General features: G+C 54.0%; 1 protein-coding gene across 37 annotated transcripts in view; it reads left to right on the forward strand.

The window, feature by feature from the left end:
- The window catches only part of GGT1 (gamma-glutamyltransferase 1), a 33,047-nt gene that overhangs the window by 5,053 nt on the left and 9,982 nt on the right, over positions 1-18,012 (forward strand). For 2 of the 37 annotated variants that reach the window (XM_055375187.2, XM_063704753.1), the window contains exons 1-7: positions 3,362-3,633; positions 7,361-7,430; positions 9,362-9,433; positions 9,650-9,931; positions 10,475-10,645; positions 14,089-14,219; positions 14,353-14,439. In XM_055375187.2, the coding sequence (XP_055231162.1) occupies positions 10,482-10,645; positions 14,089-14,219; positions 14,353-14,439 (382 nt within the window). In that variant the 5' untranslated portion in view covers positions 3,362-3,633; positions 7,361-7,430; positions 9,362-9,433; positions 9,650-9,931; positions 10,475-10,481. Of the gene's footprint in view, positions 1-2,279; positions 2,726-3,313; positions 3,701-5,924; positions 7,138-7,360; positions 7,431-9,361; positions 9,434-9,649; positions 9,932-10,474; positions 10,646-14,088; positions 14,220-14,352; positions 14,440-18,012 lie in introns of those variants that run through there. The other 35 variants (XM_055375197.2, XM_055375213.2, XM_055375219.2 and 32 more) reach the window with 34 other exon arrangements.

Here is an 18,012-nt window from a genome sequence, read left to right on the forward strand (position 1 = left end):
CCAAAAGTCCAGGTGAGAGCATGGCGTGCGTGGAAAGTGCTGCGCAGTTTTGGCATCAGTGAAGTCACAGGGGGCTGTGGGTGAACAGGTGGGCTTGGGCGTGTCACCAGGGAGGCCTTGAGACAGGAGCGGGTTGGCTTTCCTGGAGATCAGGCTGTGGCATGGTGTCGGGACTGGGGCATGGACAGTCTTCCTCCACCCCCATCCCCTCCTTGGAGCTTTCAGACACTGCAGATAATTACCAGGTGATGTGATAACTGCTACCTGTGGAGGGTGCCTTGGGCAGGGAGGACAGGGGGGCCCTTTGGGCCCCTGCTCTGAGCTGCTCATCAGGAAAGGGGAGAAGCTCCTACAGGCCTGGTGTTGGAGCCTAGCCAGACCCTGTGAGGCCTTGAAAGTAGGAGGTGCTTCCTACAGTCTGTGCATTGTCATCTCAGGGAATCCACCCAGTAACTGTTCTAGTTATCCCTGCTCTCTAGGTAGCAGACTGAGGCCAGGAAGGGAAAGGCTGCTGTGATACCCACACTATCAGTGGCTGGGGTTGAGTTTGAACCCAGGGACTCTAGGGCCCATGCCTCTGCCATCCTGCCTCTGAGTTTGGGAGTTGGACTTGTTCCATCAAGTGCCAGGCCAGCCCTGCTGCTGGGTGCTCCCAGGCATTCACAAGCTGACAATTCTGAAGGGCCCACGCACTTGGCCATGCTTCAGTCTGTCCTGACATCACAGGTGGGTGCTGGAATAACAAATGCTGCAAATGGCACTGGGGGTGTTGGCCAGGCTCTGGGGGCACAGGAGCTCTGCCCATGCCCACAGCTGGCCTGTGCTGACCTCCCTCCATCGCAGCTGAGTGGCACCAGCACTTCCATTGAGCTGAAGTCTTCCTCCCATTCCTTCAGTGTGGTCTTTGTGGCTCAGAGAGGCTGTGGCCAGGTACAGGATCTGGAGTGGCCCCTGCTTCTCTGCTCTGTGACCTTAGACAGTGGGCAGGATCTGAGGCCAGGCCCACCTGCAGCAGGTGTTACAAAGAGGCAAATTGGGGCTTAATGTTGGGAAGAACTTGCCAGCCAACCAGAGTCCCACTATCTTTGGAGGTAGTGAGCTCCCCATTGGGGAAGGTATGTAAGCCAACCTTTCTGGGATGCTGGAAGATCAGAGAGCAAACACTTGAGATTCTGTGATCCTAATATTGACTCCAATGCTATGATGCTTGGATTTGAACTCAGTTCTACTTAGCCAGTTTACCAAGTGTCTCCTTGGTGCAGGACACCAGGGGGCACAAAATGTCCTGGATAATATTGGGTTTCTGGCTCCCAGGGGTCCCTGAGATGTTGTTCCAGTGGTTCTGGAGTATGGGCCAGGCACAGCTTGCATCTGGACCCATCCGCATTGTTCGATCATTGTGAGCCTCATGATGGCAGTTCAGGATGTCATGCCCCCATGCACCCCCCAACCCCACCCCGCCATGGCCCTCACCATGGCCCACTCAGGGCATGAGGCTTTCTGGGTGATTCCTGGTACTCAGTGTTGTCAGCTTCCTGGACCTGTCAGTGGGGGTGGGGCTGCAATGAGACACCAGTTGCAGGAAGTGATTTGCACGGCCTTCCTGGTGTCATGGGTCACTCTCTTGCCAAGTGGCTTTGGGCAGGTCCCTTCTCCTCTCAGGCTGCAGGTTCCTATGCCAGGAGCTCCCTTCTTGCCCCACCAGGGCCTTGTTTTCCCAGATACAGAGGTGGGGCAGATCCCAGCCCGTTGAAACAGACAGGGCTTTGGAGGCCACAGTGGGCCCATTTCTCAGAGGGACAGTGTGGCTGGATGCTGAGCCAGGCACTGGACTGGCCCTTTGAGCCTCCTGTCTGGCCAAGGCCCCTGAGGCACTGTGGGCTGCTGGTGCCAGCACACAAGGGTGATAAGGAGATGAAAGTCACTAGGATGGTGGGGCGGCACCCGCCCCGGGCTGTGTTGGCAGCTGCCCCTGGCTGGAGGCCAGCTTGGCCCTGGAACGCTCCTCAAGGAACAAGGACACAAAAGAGCCAGCTCAGCCAGCCTCCACCTAGCACCCCAATCAGCACTCCCTTCTTCCCATGACCCCTACCCTCTGCCCAGCTCCTGTAACTGGCCAAGGAGCTAATGGACACCCACCAGGGTCTTAATGAGTGAGCCAGGGTTAATGGGTTACTGGGCCCGGTGACACATTGACCAGCCTCCCAGGGCTCTCAAAGTCCAGACTGGCCTGGCCTTGAAGGTCTTAGCTCGGCCACCTCCTTTTCCAGCTTTGACACCTCAGGGCTCAGGACGGGCCTAGGGTGGTCAAGAGGTCCCCTGCAGCCCTCACTTCCTGGAAAAGGCTCCATTTCCTGGCCTTCAGGCTCAGGTGGTTCCTTCCGCCTGGCAGGTCCTCCCCAAATCCAATCCCAGCTTGGGCTGGATTCCCAAGGCACCTATTCTGGTGTCTGCCCCTTCCCTAGGGCTCTTCCCCCTGGGGTGACCATACTCTCTCATGCCCAGCCAGGTCAGGGCTCCTTGAGAGAAGAATCTGAAGGGGCAAGGATTTGATGGGAGAATGAATGATGGAATGAAAGAAGGAACGTAAGTGTGAGCCTTGCTAAGAGTGACAATTCTGGCAGGCTGCAGACCACGTGTGGACTTTGATCTGAGGGCTTAGAGGCTTCGGCGTGCCCTGTGGGGGCACCCACCCCATCTCATCTCATTGAATGGGGCAGAGCAGGTGAGTGCATGAGATGGACAAATGGGCCTCATCCCCCTGCTTCTGTTGCCTGGGGTCCTCGGTCAGCCTGTCTGCTCAGATCCCTGAAATTGGGGGTTGAGGAAGGACCCTCCTGGATCATGTGACTCCCTTCAATCCAGGTGACCAGGGTCCTTGGAGTAACAGCTCCTAGAGCCCTGCCTATAGCCCTGAAAGTTGGGGAGAGGGCCTGTTAGGAGAAGCATCCCGTCCTGGGGTTGTAGAGGTGATCTAGGCTCCTCAGACCTTGTGGGGCCTCAGATGCTTACATCTTCATCCCCTCCTGGCATGGGCATCTGGCTGCAGCCCAGCTCTGTGGCCCCATCTCCCAGGGAACCTTTGGTCTAATCTGCCTCCCGCTGAAACCCAGCCTCATTCAGCCCCACCGAGGCTTTCAGAGTTCAGGTCTCTCATTCAGGGTTTGAGACCCCACCGGGCTCAGAGACACCTGCAGCCTGCAGCGGTCCCAGATCACACAGCCCCAGGGATGGGACCAGGAGCCAGCCCACATCCCACCTGCAGCAGTTCCTGTGCCTTTAAAGCCTCCCCTCCCCCCCGCCCCGCCCCCAGGCCACTGGGGGAGGGAAGGAGGAGCTGGGTCACAGCAGGGAATCTTAGCCTGGTTTTGGTGTGCTGCTGGACGACCAGACCGGGCGTCGGGTGAGGCCAGAAGTGAGAGCAGTTGGCTGCGCCCCAGTGCTGTGTGACCCAGAGGCGCCGCTCACCCTCTCTGAGCTGGTGGACATCATAGGTGGGGAAGCTCAGGTCAGGGCACTCCCATGAGTGTCTGGAGGCCTGAGTCCCATTCTCAGCTCTGCCATATGCTTGCTGCGCTCTAGAGGAGTTCCTTTTCCTCTCCGAGCCTCGGTTTATGCACCTGTGCAGTGGGAGTGAGTTGCACTTCGGGGTGAAGGGGGCAAGACTTGTGTGGGCGCATCCTGCAGAAGGATCCCACAGGTGGGCAGAGCCCTGGGTTCTTTATCCAACTGGGTCTGGGCTGGGGGCCTCTGTTTCTTGGCTGATGAGTTTATGTGAGTTTGAGTGAGGTATGCGGGTGGGTGAAGGAGGGCTGGGCGGAGTCACCTGACTTGTGCGAAGAAGCTCTTGAGAGAGCCGTGGCTTCTTGGAATTAAGAGGAAAGAGTGCAGCATGAACAAACAGGCCCTGGAGGATCTGGCAGCCCTGAGTGGGGGTGGGGGATCAGCTCTGGAGTAGAGCCAGAGCTGTGATGGGGTTGGGGGACCCTATGTCCTTGGGCCATGCTTGCCTCGCTCCTGGGTTCTGTTTGTGGCTGTGGATTGGGGTGGGGCAGGGCTGGTTGCGCGAGGGGCCATTGCCCAACTCCAGGGGGTGCCTGCCACCTCTCAGCTATATATATAGGGATATATATAGTTCTTTCGACAGGTTTCCAGCAGGTAGTGGTTATTAAATCTTACTGAAGGGGTGTTTTTTCTGATTCTCAACTCTGTGCCGCAAGGGTGGAAACTGTGAGAGACAGATTCCAACTCCACGTCTGGGTAGTAAGCATCCAGTCCAGGGGTGTAGGCAGTCCTGGGGAAGCCGCCAGAGATCTGTGCATTTTTATATCCAGGGATAGCGACTCCAGGCTGGGGGCTGGCAGGGTAAGGGGTGGGTGGGTCCTGGGCTTACCCGCAGGTCTGCAGACTTCCAGGGGCCAGCTGACCTCGGTAAATCCCTTTTGTCTAAGCTTCAGTTTCCTGCCTGTGAATGGGGTTGGGGCTGTGCTCTGGTTTCACCCTTGTGGCTCTGGGGTTGTGGTGACAAAGCCATCAAGCTGGGTTGAAGGATTAACCAGGAAACTTCAGACTGGCTGCCGTGTCTACCTCTTCCTCATACTCCTCTCTCTGCTGCATCCTGGGAAGCTGCTCTGCTCAGCCTAGATTAGGCTCAGTTGTGTGTGCCCGTGTCCTTGCATGTGTGTTGGAAGTGGGTGGTACTGACACCAGAGTCTGTGTCTCTGGGTGAGTGAGGCTTGCACACTTCTCGGGACAGGGAACTCACTACCTTATGTGCCCAGGACAAGAGCTGTGGGGTCTGCAGAAGACTTCTAGGCCAGCCCCTGCAGTCTTTCCTCAGGTGACATGGCTTCCCCAGACCCACTTCCCCCTAGGTGCCCTCTCTGCATTCAGGGGGTAGAGGGCTGACTGGGACAGAATGTGACACACTCAGCATGTGAGGAAAAGCCTCCTTCATTCTGTAGGCCCTGCTTCTATTAACATGTCCTTTGATAAAGTGCCTCCCCTCCTGTCTCCCCTCTCTGGAATCCTCAGCTGCTGCCAGGCTTCAGCTGTGCCCCATTGAAGGCAGCTCTGTCTCCCTACTTTCCCCAGCCCAGGGTTTTCCTTTTGGGGTCAGCTGCAGGGATCTGGGCGATCCTTTGCCCACTCAGACTTTCTTCCTGCCCACCTGCTGCTGTGAATCCTGTATGTCATATATATATATATAATATATACAATATGTAATATATTATTATATATTATATGTAGTATATATTATATATTATATATTATATGTAATATATTACATGTAATATATTATATATTATATGTAATATATTATATATTATATGTAATATATTATATATTATATGTAATATATTATATATTATATGTAATATATTATATATTATATGTAATATATATTATATAAAATATATAATATATATTATATAATATGTATTATATGTAATATATAATATATATTATATGTTATATTATATAATTATTATATTTATATAATTTTATAATATATTATATAATATATATTATATATAGTATTCTATATATAAAATTATACTTTAAGTTCTAGGGTACATGTGCACAACGTACAGGTTTGTTACATATGTATACATGTGCCATGTTGGTATGCTGCACCTATTAACTTGTCATTTACATTAGGTATATCTCCTAATGCTATCCCTCCCCCCTCCCCTCACCCCACAACAGGCCCCAGTGTGTGATGTTCCCCTTCCTGTGTCCAAGTGTTCTCATTGTTCAATTCCAACCTATGAGTGAGAACATGCATGTCTTATATGCTCTCAGGCAGAGAGGAAACTGCTGAGCAGGCCGGGGCAGGGGACAGAGCCCTGTGGCTCTCCACTTTAGACCCCTCCTGGCTGACTGCCATGGAATGCAGCCACTTAGCAGGGCCAAATCCCCTGATGTTCCTGTTGGCTGTCTAGCCTTCAGGGACAGGTCATGGGGGCCTTGGTTCCCGCCCTGTTATCTTCCCAGTCACCCTGATCTTCAGGGGGAGGAATAGCCTGGGAAAGGACTTGGTCATAGCACCTCCACCCTAGGGCTATTGAGGATCTCACAGTTGTGTGTCTGGTGGGTTCTGTCCAGAGCCCATTTGAGAGCGGTGGATGACAGGACAGGCGTATGTGACCCAGGCAGGCAGCAATATTGGGTCAGCCTTCATGTCCCCTTCTGTCAGCTGGGGCAGCCTGGAAGGATGATTGTGGGGTAGGTGTTATGGGCACGGAATAGACCTCAGGTGGAGGCTGCAGGGGCTCTCCGGCACCGTAGACACAGCAGGCCCAGAGCAGGGGAGGGAGCCATGACTCAGGGAGACTCTGGCCCATATCCTTGGCAGATGAGGGCCACAGGGGAATGGGCAGCACTGTCCAAAGTCCCCTGGGCTGGGTCTGCAGCTGTTCCTGGCTCAGACTTCTTGGTGGGCTGGTCAGAAACATGCAGTAACTTGGGGCAGTTACCAAGTGGCCAAGCCTGCACTGCTGGGCTGTGTGAGCTTGGGCCAGCTCAGGCCCTCTCTGGGCCCTGCCTTTCTGGGCTGTTCAGGTTGTTCCTTGGGCCTGGGGTGCTAATGTTTCTGGATGGGCAGCAGAACCAGTCTGCACTCAGGGCCCCAGGCCATGTTCCCGGAACACACCTTTAGCATTGACAGCAGCGTGTGGTGAGGCCCCTTAGGCTGGGTTCTGGCCTAGTGCCAGGGGCACCACTACTCCACCGCCTCCAGAGCCATCTCTGGGACACTGGCTGTGGGTTCAGATGTTCTGAACAGGGACAGGGAGAGCCAGAGAGGGAACCAGCCTGGGGCTCACTGGAGGGGCTCGTGGGCAGACAGTGCCCTTTGGAGGGAACTGAGTCTGAAAGGAAGGAAACCCTTTCCCCGGCTCATAGCACCTGCCATCCAGGGCCCTCCCAGGGCTGCGTGAACTTTAATCATGTGGTGACAGGCCGAGTCACCATGCCAAGTCACTGTGTGCCTCCTTGCTGCTGTGACGTCAGCCTCCCCATCCTCCCAGCCAGGCTGGACCTCCGTGAGAGGCCTGCCTGTCCTGCACCCTGTGCAGATGCCTCCCACTGTCCGCCAGGGCTGCTGGGCACCCCCTGGCTGGTCTCTTGGACTAGGTAAGCTCATGGGTCCTCCGGCCGCTCCTGCTCCTTCCCTGCCTCTGCTCCTCCTCGGAGGTGGCCACCCCCAGATCCCAGTCCCAATTCGGAGGCCCCCTGAGGAGTGCTGCAGGGGGCCACAGGCGTGGCTCTGAGCCACTCTGGAGAGTTGGGGGGGGGGCCCAGCCAGTTCTGTGGCTGGAACTTTCCCAGGCAGACAAGTCTGTCTCTTCCTCCCCAGCGGGTGCAGCCCAGAACTGTCTTCTGAGGAAGAGGTGCTCTCCCGGGCCCTCACTGTCCCCAGGCCTCAGGTAAGACCATCAGGGTCACAAGGAAGGGGGTCTGGGTTTGACCATGGCAGCTGACCTACTTTCTAGCCTCAGTTTCCCCTAGTGTGTGCAGCTCTCATGCTGTTTGGGTGAGAACCAGGCCTCTGGGCTTGGACATTCTTTCAGTGAGTTTTGAGGGTGGAGGGATGGGAAATGGAAGCCCAGGACCTCAGCAGGGTGTCTTCCTCCGAGCCGGGGACATCTGCCTGTGGGAGGCTGGGCCCACCCTCCCTTGCTGACCTGCCCTGGGAGGAAGGGACAGGGCCCAGCACTGCCTACTCCCCTCCCTGTTCTTCCCAGCAGTCTGAGCCTGGCTGGGTGCCCCCTGCTCCTCCAGGAGCCTACTTGGGCCTTTGGGTAGACAGATTAACAGACAGGGGAGGCTGGGTCATGGTTGGACCACCCCAGGACCCTGACCGGGGGCTCAGCTCATGACCCTGAGCCTGGGAGAGATGAGGCCATGCCCTCCAGGGCACTCAGCATGACCTGGCCCAGTGGACGGGACTGGGTAGCTTCCTTGGTGCAGGGGGCTGTCATGCTAGGACGGGGTCACTGACCAGGCCAGACCCCTGCCCCATGACTTGTGGTGGAAATGTCCTTTTGTTTTTGTTTTTTGCATTTTTTTTGAGACGGAGTTTCACTCTTGTTGCCCAGGCTGGAGTGCAGTGGTGCAATCTTGCCTCACTGCAACCTCCACCTCCCGGGTTCAAGCAATTCTCCTGCCTCAGCTCCTGAGTAGCTGGGATTACAGGCACCTGCCACCATGCCTGGCTAATTTTTTGTATTTTTAGTGGAGATGGGGGTTTCACCATGTTGGCCAGGCTGGTCTCGAACTCTTCACCTCAGGTGATCCACCTGCCTCTGCCTCCCAAAGTGCTGGGATTATAGGCATGAGCCACTGCACCCGGCCATGTGATGGGAATGTTCTGTGTCCATAATAGATGCTGCATATTGCTGGCCCAGCTCCTGAGGCTCTTTGGACCTCCAGGAATCGGTGTCTCTATCAGGAACCCTTAACCCTGACCTGGACTCCCGGCTGGGACCCAGGGTGTTGGAGTGGCAAGAGCGCTGTCAGGCCTGGTGAAGGGTGTGAGCTGTCCAACGGGGCAGGGAGGAGGCAGGGCCTGTTCTGTAGTTGGACAGACAGAGCCCTCTAGCTGCTTTCTGGAAGACTGAAGGGCAGGCGATGTTGGAGGGAGGGAGTGCAGGCAGGGGCTGTGAGGGAGTTCAGGTCAGAAACAGGTGGCGCCTGGATTCAGGCTGTGGTGGTCACGGTGGGGATGAGGGGCTGCTTTGGATTGTGCTGGGGATGTGGGGTGGTACGCTGCTGCATGACTACTGCCAGGTCTCTCTGCTCTTGGTGTCTGCATCCAGGGCTGGGAGGGGGTCAAATGTATCACACTATCGGCCCCAGGCCCACCAAGCCTGGGGAGGTGGCCACCCTTCCACGATGGCATTTGGATGTTCCCTGTGTGTGGGGAGGGCATGGGGACTCCATTCATAGACCACCTCTGGGACAGTGTGTCTGCCTCTGAGGTCAGACGCTCTGCACTGGGACAGGGTGGAGTGGAGGGAAACCCAGCTTGGGGCTCATTGGAGGGGCTTGCTGGCAGACACCGCCCTTTGTGGGAAACTGACTGTGGGAGAGGGGAACCCCAACCTCTGTCACCACATCCCTCTTCCCTGTTGTCACACCTGTCACCTGCTGCCATAGCCATGAGACTTCCCAAGGGTCACTGCTGCCACTCACTGCACAGCCTGGAAGGGAGTCCACAGGGGACATACAGTGAGCAAGAGACCTGTGCCACTCAGGCCTCCTGGGGGTGTCCCCAGTGCAGCCATGATGATAATCACAGCTACCATTCACCAAGCCCTGCCCACAGTCTAACCTACTCTATTCACGACATTCCCAGCAGCAAGGCAAGTGAGGTGCTGCTGTCATCCAGGCTGGACAGTTCAGTGATTTGCCTGAGGCCCCACAGCAGGTGAGTGGCAAGTCCAGCGTCAGAGCAGGGCAGGCTGGCAGTGCCCCCTGAGCCCCCTTTGCCATGCTGACCACATGCACATCCTGGGCTTCTGCAGGAATGCCCTGTCCCCTACCTGCCCTGCTCCGTGCAAAACCCTCTTTGAGCTGTGCCTGGGAGACATGCTGAGAGAATTCATGGAAACAAATGTGTTACTGACAGCCTCTTTGCCTCCAGAGTTCAACTGGAGACAGAGAAACCAGCTAGAGGCAGAGGGAGGTAACACGGAGTCCCCCAGAAAGGTCTGGGCTGTGCGTGCTTCAGGTAACCTCACTTGACCTTCAGGAGAACGAGAAGGCTGCCTGATCAGAGAGTCTCTGAAGAAGATTCTGTGGCTACAGGCTTCAGCAGAGTGTGAGGGAGACCCCGGTTATTTCCTCAGCTGTTTCCACCAAATCCTCCTGTCTTTTGTGGCCAACACCCCAGGCAAGGCTTGGGGCCCCTGTCTGCTGCTGGACGGTAAGTCCTGGCCCCATGGCAGCGAATCTGTGGGGCGCTCTGATTGTGGGCACTATGGAAGCTAAACCCCATGCTCCAGGTGGGGTGGAGGGTCTTCAGAGGACTCCTGGACAATGCCAGGCTCTAGACTGAGGTGGGGGACACAGGAGAAACCAGGCCAGGCCCATCCCTACTGGAGCTTCTCCCTAAGCAGTGGAGGCTCAGCCACTGTGAGGAGGTAGGCAAGGCCCTGCAGAAAGAGGGGTGTGGAAATCTGGGGGCTCCCAGGAAGGGCTGCTGCTGGAGATGGGGTTCTTACCAGGATGGGCTCTGAAGATAAGCAGGGAGGATTTGGGAGGGCAGAGATGAGGCCCACAGCTTCTGGCAGAGGGCATGGCCTATGCAAAGGTCTGGGGGTCGGACAGCCTGCACGTATTCTGGGAAGCAGGAAGGAGACACAGGCCTTGTGTTTCTGAGGCCCGACTTTAGACTGTGCCCTGTTGGGGAGGGGCCAGGGAATGTCTGAGGCTGGGCCTGACCCTGCTCCTTACCCCGTGGGAGCAGCAGAGCCATGAAGAAGAAGTTAGTGGTGCTGGGCCTGCTGGCCGTGGTCCTGGTGCTGGTCATTGTCGGCCTCTGTCTCTGGCTGCCCTCAGCCTCCAAGGAACCTGACAACCATGTGTACACCAGGGCTGCCGTGGCTGCGGATGCCAAGCAGTGCTCAGAGATTGGGAGGTGAGCGGGGCAGGGCATGGGACATGGGCCCTGAAAACTGGGCAAGTGGACCTGAGCAATACCTTCACCCCTCTGAGACTCAGTTTCCCCACATGTAAGCTTTGCTTGGACTCTCTCAGTAGCCTTTGGGAAGGGGACGGTGACTCCGAGAGCAGGGTGTGGGTCTCCTAGAGCCAAACAGGGCCCCTTTTCTCAGTTCTAAGAGTCTCTGTTTCTTTGGATCAACTCCACTGTTTTGTTGTTTGGTTGTTATTTTTACTTATTTCTATCTATCTATCTATCTATCTATCTATCTATCTATCTATCTATTTATTTAGAGATAGAGTTTTGCTCTGTTGCCAGGCTGGAGTGCAGTGGTGCAATCTCAGTTAACTGCAACCTCCGCCTCCCAAGTTCAAGTGATTCTCATGCCTAAGCCTCCCAAGTAGCTGGGATTACAGGAGTGTGCCACCACGCCCAACAAATTTGTGTGTGTGGTGTGTGTGTGTGTGTGTGTGTGTATGTGTGTGTTTCCGAGACAGAGTATTGCTCTGTTACCCAGGCTGGAGGGGAGTGGTGCAATCTTGGCTTACTGCAACCTCCACCTCCCAGGTTCAAGTGATTCTCCTGCCTCAGCCTCCACAGTAGCTGAGACTACAGGCATGTGCCACCAAGCCCAGCTAATTTTTGTATTTTTAGTAGAGACAGGGTTTTGCTATGTTGGCCAGGCTGGTCTTGAACTCCTGACCTTGTGATCCTCCCACCTCTGCCTCTCAAAGTGCTGGGATTACAGGTGTGAGCCACTGCGCCTGGCCTAATTATGGTGTTTTTAGTACAGATGGAGTTTCACCATGTTGGTCAGGCTGGTCTCGAACTCCTGACCTCAGGTAATCCACCCACCTGGGCCTCCCAAAGTGTTGGGATTACAGGTGTGAGCCACCACGCCCGGCTTATTCTTTTTTTTTTTTTTTTTGGTTAGGAGACAATTTCTTTCTTTCTTTTTCTAATTTTATTTTATTATTATACTTTAAGTTTTAGGGTACATGTGCACAATGTGCAGGTTTGTTACATATGTACACATGTGCCATGTTGTTGTGCTGCACCCACCAACTCATCATTTAGCATTAGGTATATCTCCCAATGCCATCCCTCCCCCCTCCCCCCAAGGAACGCTGTTGCCCAAACAGGGACATGAAGGGCTTATTCTTTTTTTGTTGTTGTTTTGTTTTGTTTTGTTTTTTTGAGACGGAGTCTCACGCTGTCGCCCAGGCTGGAGTGCAGTGGCGCAATCTCGGCTCACTGCAACCTCCGCCTCCTGGATTCAGGTGATTTTCCTGCCTCAGCCTCCTGAGTAGCTGAGATTACAGGCACCCGCCACCAGTCCTGGCTAATTTTTGTATTTTTAGTAGAGACAGGGTTTCACCATAATGGTCTGGCTGGTCTCAAACTCCTGACCTCAGGTGATCCGCCTGCCTTGGCCTCCCAAAGTGCTGGGATTACAGGCATGAGCCACCATGCCCGGCCAGGCTTATTCTTTTTTTAAGGTGGAGTCTTACTCTGTTACCCAGGCTGGAGTATAGGGGAGCGATCATAGCCCACTGCAGCCTCAAACTCTTGGGTTTAAATGATCCTCCCGCCTCAGCTTCCTAAAGTGCTGGGATTACAGGTGTGAGCCATGGTGCCTGGCTTCTACTGTTTTATTCTATTTTAGACTCTTATCTCATGTTATATACAAAGATCAGTTCCCTCCTAAAGACTTAAACAGAAAAAATATTATGTTTTTCATATTTTGAGACAGGGTCTTGTTCTGTCACCCAGGCTGGAGTGCAGTGGCATGATCATAGCTCACTGCAGCCTTGAACTCTTGGGCTTAAGCGATCCTCCCACCTCAGCCCCCTGAGTAGCTAGGACTACAGGCGTGCATCACACCTGACTAATTAAAAAAGACTATTTTCTAGAGATGGTCTCACTCTATTGCCCAGGCTGGTCTTGAACTCCTGGCCTCGAGTGATCCTCCACCTTGGCCTCCCAAAGTGCTGAGATTACAGGTATAAGCCACCATCTCTAGCCAGGAAAAAAAAAATGTTATTAATAAAGTATAGCAATTTCCCTTTTTGTCCCAATTATAAAAGTCATGTACATTTGTTTGCTTGATAAAGAGGAAACTGTCTGGGCAAGGTGGTCCACACCTGTAATCCCAGCACTTTGGGAGGTTGAGGCGGGCAGACCAACCTAGGTCAGGAGTTCGAGACCAGCCTGGCCAACATGGTGCACTCTGTCCCTACTGAAAATATAAAAAGTTAGCCAGGCATGGTGGTGTGCGCCTGTAATCCCAGCTACTCAGGAGGCTGAAGCAGGAGAATCGCTTGAACACAGGAGGCAGAGGTTGCAGTGAGCTAAGATCATGCTACTGCACTCCAGCCTGGGCAACTGAGTGAAACTCCGTCTCAGAAAAAAAAGAAAAAGAAAAGAAAAAGAGGAAACTGTAATCGCAGCACTTTGGGAGGTTGAGGCGATAGGATTGCTTTAGACCATGAGTTTGAGACCAGCCTGGGCAACATAGAAAGACCCTATCTCTACAAAAAAGACAAAAAATTGCCAGGTGTGGTGGTTCTTACCTGTAGTCCCAGCTACTCAGCAGACTGAAGTGGGAGGATTGCTTGAGCCCAGGAGGTCAAAGCTGCATTGAGCCAAGACTGTGCCACTGCACTTCATCCTGGGTGACAAAGTGAGACCCTGTCTCATAAAACAAAGGCTGGGCACAGTGGCTCATGCCTGTAATACCAGCACTTTGGGAGGCCAAGGTGGGTGGATCACTTGAGCACAGGAGTTCTTGACCAGCCTGGGCAACATGATGAAACCCCATCTCTACAAAATACACAAACAAACAAAATTGGCTGGGCATGGTGGCATGTGCCCATAGTCCCAGCTACTTGGGAGGCTGAGATGGGAGGGTCAATTGAGCCCAGGAGACTGAGGCTGCAGTGATCCGAGATCACACCACTGCACTCCAGCCTGAGCAACAAAGAGAGACTTTGTCTCAAAAAAAAAAAAAAAAAAAAAAAGAGGCCAAGGCAGGCGGATCATGAGGTCAAGAGATAGAGACCATCCTGGCCAACATGGTAAAACCCCATCTCTACTAAAAATACAAAAATTAGCTGGGCGTGGTGGCATGCACCTGTAGTCCCAGCTACTCAGGAGGCTGAGGCAGGAGAATGGCTTGAACCCGGGAGGCAGAGGTTGCAGTGAGCTGAGATCGTGCCACTGCACTCCAGCCTGGCAATAGAGCAAGACTCCATCTCAAAAAAAGAAAAAAAAGAAAAAGAAAGAAACTAAAAACAAAAACCCTAAAACTCAAATGGACTTCTCTTCCATCCTCCTTTGGGCAGGTGGGCAGCAGGGTGTGTATGCGGGGCCAGGGTGGAAGCCTGCAGGTTCTCATGCCTTTATGTGCCACATGGCAGGGACGCACTGCGGGACGGTGGCTCTGCGGTGGATGCAGCCATTGCAGCCCTGTTGTGTGTGGGGCTCATGAATGCCCACAGCATGGGCATCGGGGGTGGCCTCTTCCTCACCATCTACAACAGCACCACACGTGAGTGCCTTGGGAGAGGAGAGGGAGGGGGCAGGGGGTGTGGGTTGGGCCGAGGCACAGCTGGGTGGCCCCCAGGCTCACGTGGCATAAAGGGTTTGGGCGGGCGGGCCTGCCTACCTGCTTCTCCTTCTAGGAAAAGCTGAGGTCATCAACGCCCGCGAGGTGGCCCCCAGGCTGGCCTTTGCCAGCATGTTCAACAGCTCGGAGCAATCCCAGAAGGGTAAGCCATGCTGCAGACTTGGGGCGTGGGTGCAGAGATGGCTGAGCCACCGGGAAGGGGCCTTGCCCACAGGAGCCTGCTCCCGTCAGGGTTCAGGGGCAGTTCTAGCACCCCCCATCCCTTCCTGTCCCCATAGCACCCTCCCACAGTGAGTGGTCAGGACCATCATCACCACGGTAAAGGGCCGGGAGCTTCTGTTATTTCTGCTAAGGCCTCCGGGGCCACCCTATGCAGCACATGGAGAGAATAATTATTATGCTAGCAGACCTCATGGACCAGGGCTCACTGGGGCCCACGCTCTGCTCTGTGCTTTTCACCCATGAGCCTCTCACAACCTTCCCTGCTCCTTTGGGCTAGGGGATGCTGTGTGGATTCCCATTTTACAGGGTGGGGATGCTGAGGCTCAGACAGGTCACGCAAATCAGTTGAGGTCACACAGCTGGGAGGTGGTGAAGCTAAAATTGAACCCAGGCTGTCTATATCCTGCCTTTTCAACAGGCATCCCATTCACTCATTTGTTCATTTGTGGGGATGGCGCTCTAGAATGTGAGGTGGAGTCTCTCTTTTCTAATCTGGTCTTAAGTGGAGAGGAGGCCCCCAAATTCCCCAGGTACCTGAAGGGAAGCCACTGTCCATCCAGGAAGCCACTGTCTGTCCCCAAAGGAGGCACAATAGATTGTGAGATAAAAGTTGGAGGATGGGAGGGTCTCAACAACTCACGCCTCTAATCCTAGCACTTTAGGAGGCCAAGTCAGGAGGAGCGCATGAGCCCAGGAGTTTGAGACCTGCCTGGGCAACATAGCAAGACTCCATCTCTACAAAAAACAGAAAAAAAAAATTAGCTAGGTGTGGCGGTGTGTGCTTATGGTCCCAGCTACTTGGGAGGCTAAGGTGGGAGGATCACTTGAACCCAGGAGGAGGAGATTGCAGTGAGCCGAGATCATGCCACTGCACTCCAGTCTGGGCAACAAGAATGAAGCTCCGTCTCAAAAAAAACAAGTTGGAGGATGGAGGGGCAGGACACACTCACCATAGCAGGCCTTAGACTTCAGGTGGGGGTCCTGGGTGGTGCCCTTTGGAGTCTTCTGCAACATACTCAATCTTTGATTTTTTTTTTTTCTTTTTTTTTTTTGTCGCCCAGGCTGGAGTGCAGTGGCACGATCTCGGCTCACTGCAAGTTCTGCCTCCTGAGTTCATGCCATTCTCCTGCCTCAGCCTCCCGAGTAGCTGGGACTACAGGCGCCTGCCACCATGCCCAGCTAATTTTTTGTATTTTTTAGTAGAGACGGGTTTTCACTATGTTGCCCCGGCTGGTCTCGATCTCCTGACCTCGTGATCCCCCTGCCTCGGCCTCCCAAAGTGCTGGAATTACAGGCGTGAGCCACTGTGCCCGATCAATCTTTCATTTTTTTTTTTAATACTCATTGAGAAACTCAGCATCTGTAGACATGAAGTTGCTCAGGGTAAGAGAATGCGGGAATCATAGGCTTGGCACCTTGTGGACTCTTAGAATCATTTATTTAACTAGAATGTATTGAGCATTCTCTTAAAGAATCAGCTGTTGTTCCTGAAGCTGGGGTGAAAAACAAAGACGGCAGATGAAATCTGTGACACTCCAGGTGGGAGGAGAAACTAGGCAGGTGCAGGTGTGTTACGGGCTGTAGAAAAACAGATCTGGAGGGCCTCAAAATCTGGGACTCTATAGAGGGTGACCTAGCTAGGGAAGGGGACATCTGAGCAAAGACCTAGAGGCAGAGATGGGGTCAGGGGAGCTATCTCCTGGTCTGCTATCCAGGTGTGATGGCAGGGACAGAGCCCTGTGGGGAGCTGGGGAGGCTGCAGCAAGTGACCCAAGGGGAATGGCCCAGGTTGTGTGGGATCTCTTAGGTTATGGTGAAGCCTCTGCTTCCTGTCTGAGGGAAGTGGGGGCTCATGGAGTATGTGAGTGGAAGGGGATGGATCTGGCCTATGGACCCCTTGGATTGCTGTGTAAGGGGCAGGGAGCATGTGGGGACCTGTCCGGAGGTCACTGCAGTAATTCGTGGAGAGGGTGCTGGGAAGTGGCTGACGCTGGACAGACACACTTGGAAGTGGAGTCTGCGGATTTGAGGATGGGTTGGGTGTGATGCTTGTGTAGGGAGTCCCCGGGGACCCCTGATCTTTTGTCTGTACCTGGAAGGACGGGGTGACCCTAATGGAGACAGGCAGGGTTCTCAGGAAGCAGGTTGAGCAGACACTCAGGAGCTCGGTTTTGGGCACGTTGAAGTTTGAGATGCTTTCTTCGAGCAGGCAGGTAGATCCTCAGGTCTGGTGATCAGAGGAGCAGTCCAGGCCAGCAGGTCAATTTGGGAGTTGTCAGTGCATAAATGGAGGCTGAAGCTCAGATGTCAAGCAGACCACCAGGAGAGAGAGCAAAGACAGAGGGGAGAGTAGGAGCTAGGATGGCAGGCGGGGGAGACTCGGGTGGGGCCAGGTGCTGGGATGCAGGGGCGGCTCTCAGGGAGAGTGATGAGCCCAGTAAAGCTGAGAGGGGCACTGGGTCTGGCAGTGTGGGGGTCACCAGAGAACTTGGCAAGTGTGGTGGCATGAGAGTCTGATTGGCCTGAGATAAGGAGAAGATTTTTTTTCTGATATTGATACATGATATTTTCTGTATTTATGGGTACATGTGAGTGCTCGTTACATGCATAGAGTGTATAATGATCAAGGCAGGGTATTTGGGGTCTCCGTCACCTTGAATATTTTTCATTTCTGGGTGTTAGCACCATAGTCCTCTCTTCGTTACTTTGAAATATACGAAATACTGTTGCTAAGCATCGTCACCCTGGTCTACTATCAAAGATTAGAACTTCTCCTGTCTTGGCTGGGCACGGTGGCTCACGCCTGTCATCCCAGCACCTTGGAAGGCTGAGGTGGGTGGGTGACCTGAGGTCAGGAGTTTGAAACCAGCCTGGCCAACATGGCAAAACCCCATCTCTACTAAAAATACAAAAATTAGCCTGGCGTGCTGGCCTGTGCCTGTAATCCCAGCTACTCGGGAGGCTGAGGCAGGAGAATCGCTTGAACCTGGGAGGCGGAGGTTATAGTGAGCTGAGATCATGCCACTGCACTGCAGTCTGGGAGACAGAGCAAGACTCCATCTCAAAAACAAACAAAGAAAAAAAAACAAAACAAAAAAGAACTTCTGTCTAACTACAAGGTGGAAGGAATCATATGCTGGGTGTCAGACCTTCCGGGATGTATGTGCAGCTTCTAGGAATTGAAACCACCAGCTCTTGGAAACTTGTGCCAGGCTTCAGGGTGGGAGAGGCAGTTCTGGAGCCGCAGCCGCCAAGCCAAGCCAAATGGCCCCATCATCTCTCGCAAGAGCAGGAGAGTACCTGGGGGCAGAGGCCATAGTTGTACCTTTCTGGGCAAAGGGTCAGTGTCTGTAGTGTCCATATGGGCAGTGGGGCTCAGGGGGGAAGCAGGCCCAGGGGTCTGTTTCCAATGACCTCCTCAAAAGTCAGAACTGGAAGGCAAAACCCCTTATAGGCTGAGTGCACCTGTAATCCCAGCATGTTGGGAGGCTGA

This window comes from Gorilla gorilla, chromosome 23, assembly GCF_029281585.2.
Source record: "Gorilla gorilla gorilla isolate KB3781 chromosome 23, NHGRI_mGorGor1-v2.1_pri, whole genome shotgun sequence".
Classification (NCBI taxonomy): Eukaryota; Metazoa; Chordata; class Mammalia; order Primates; family Hominidae; genus Gorilla; species Gorilla gorilla.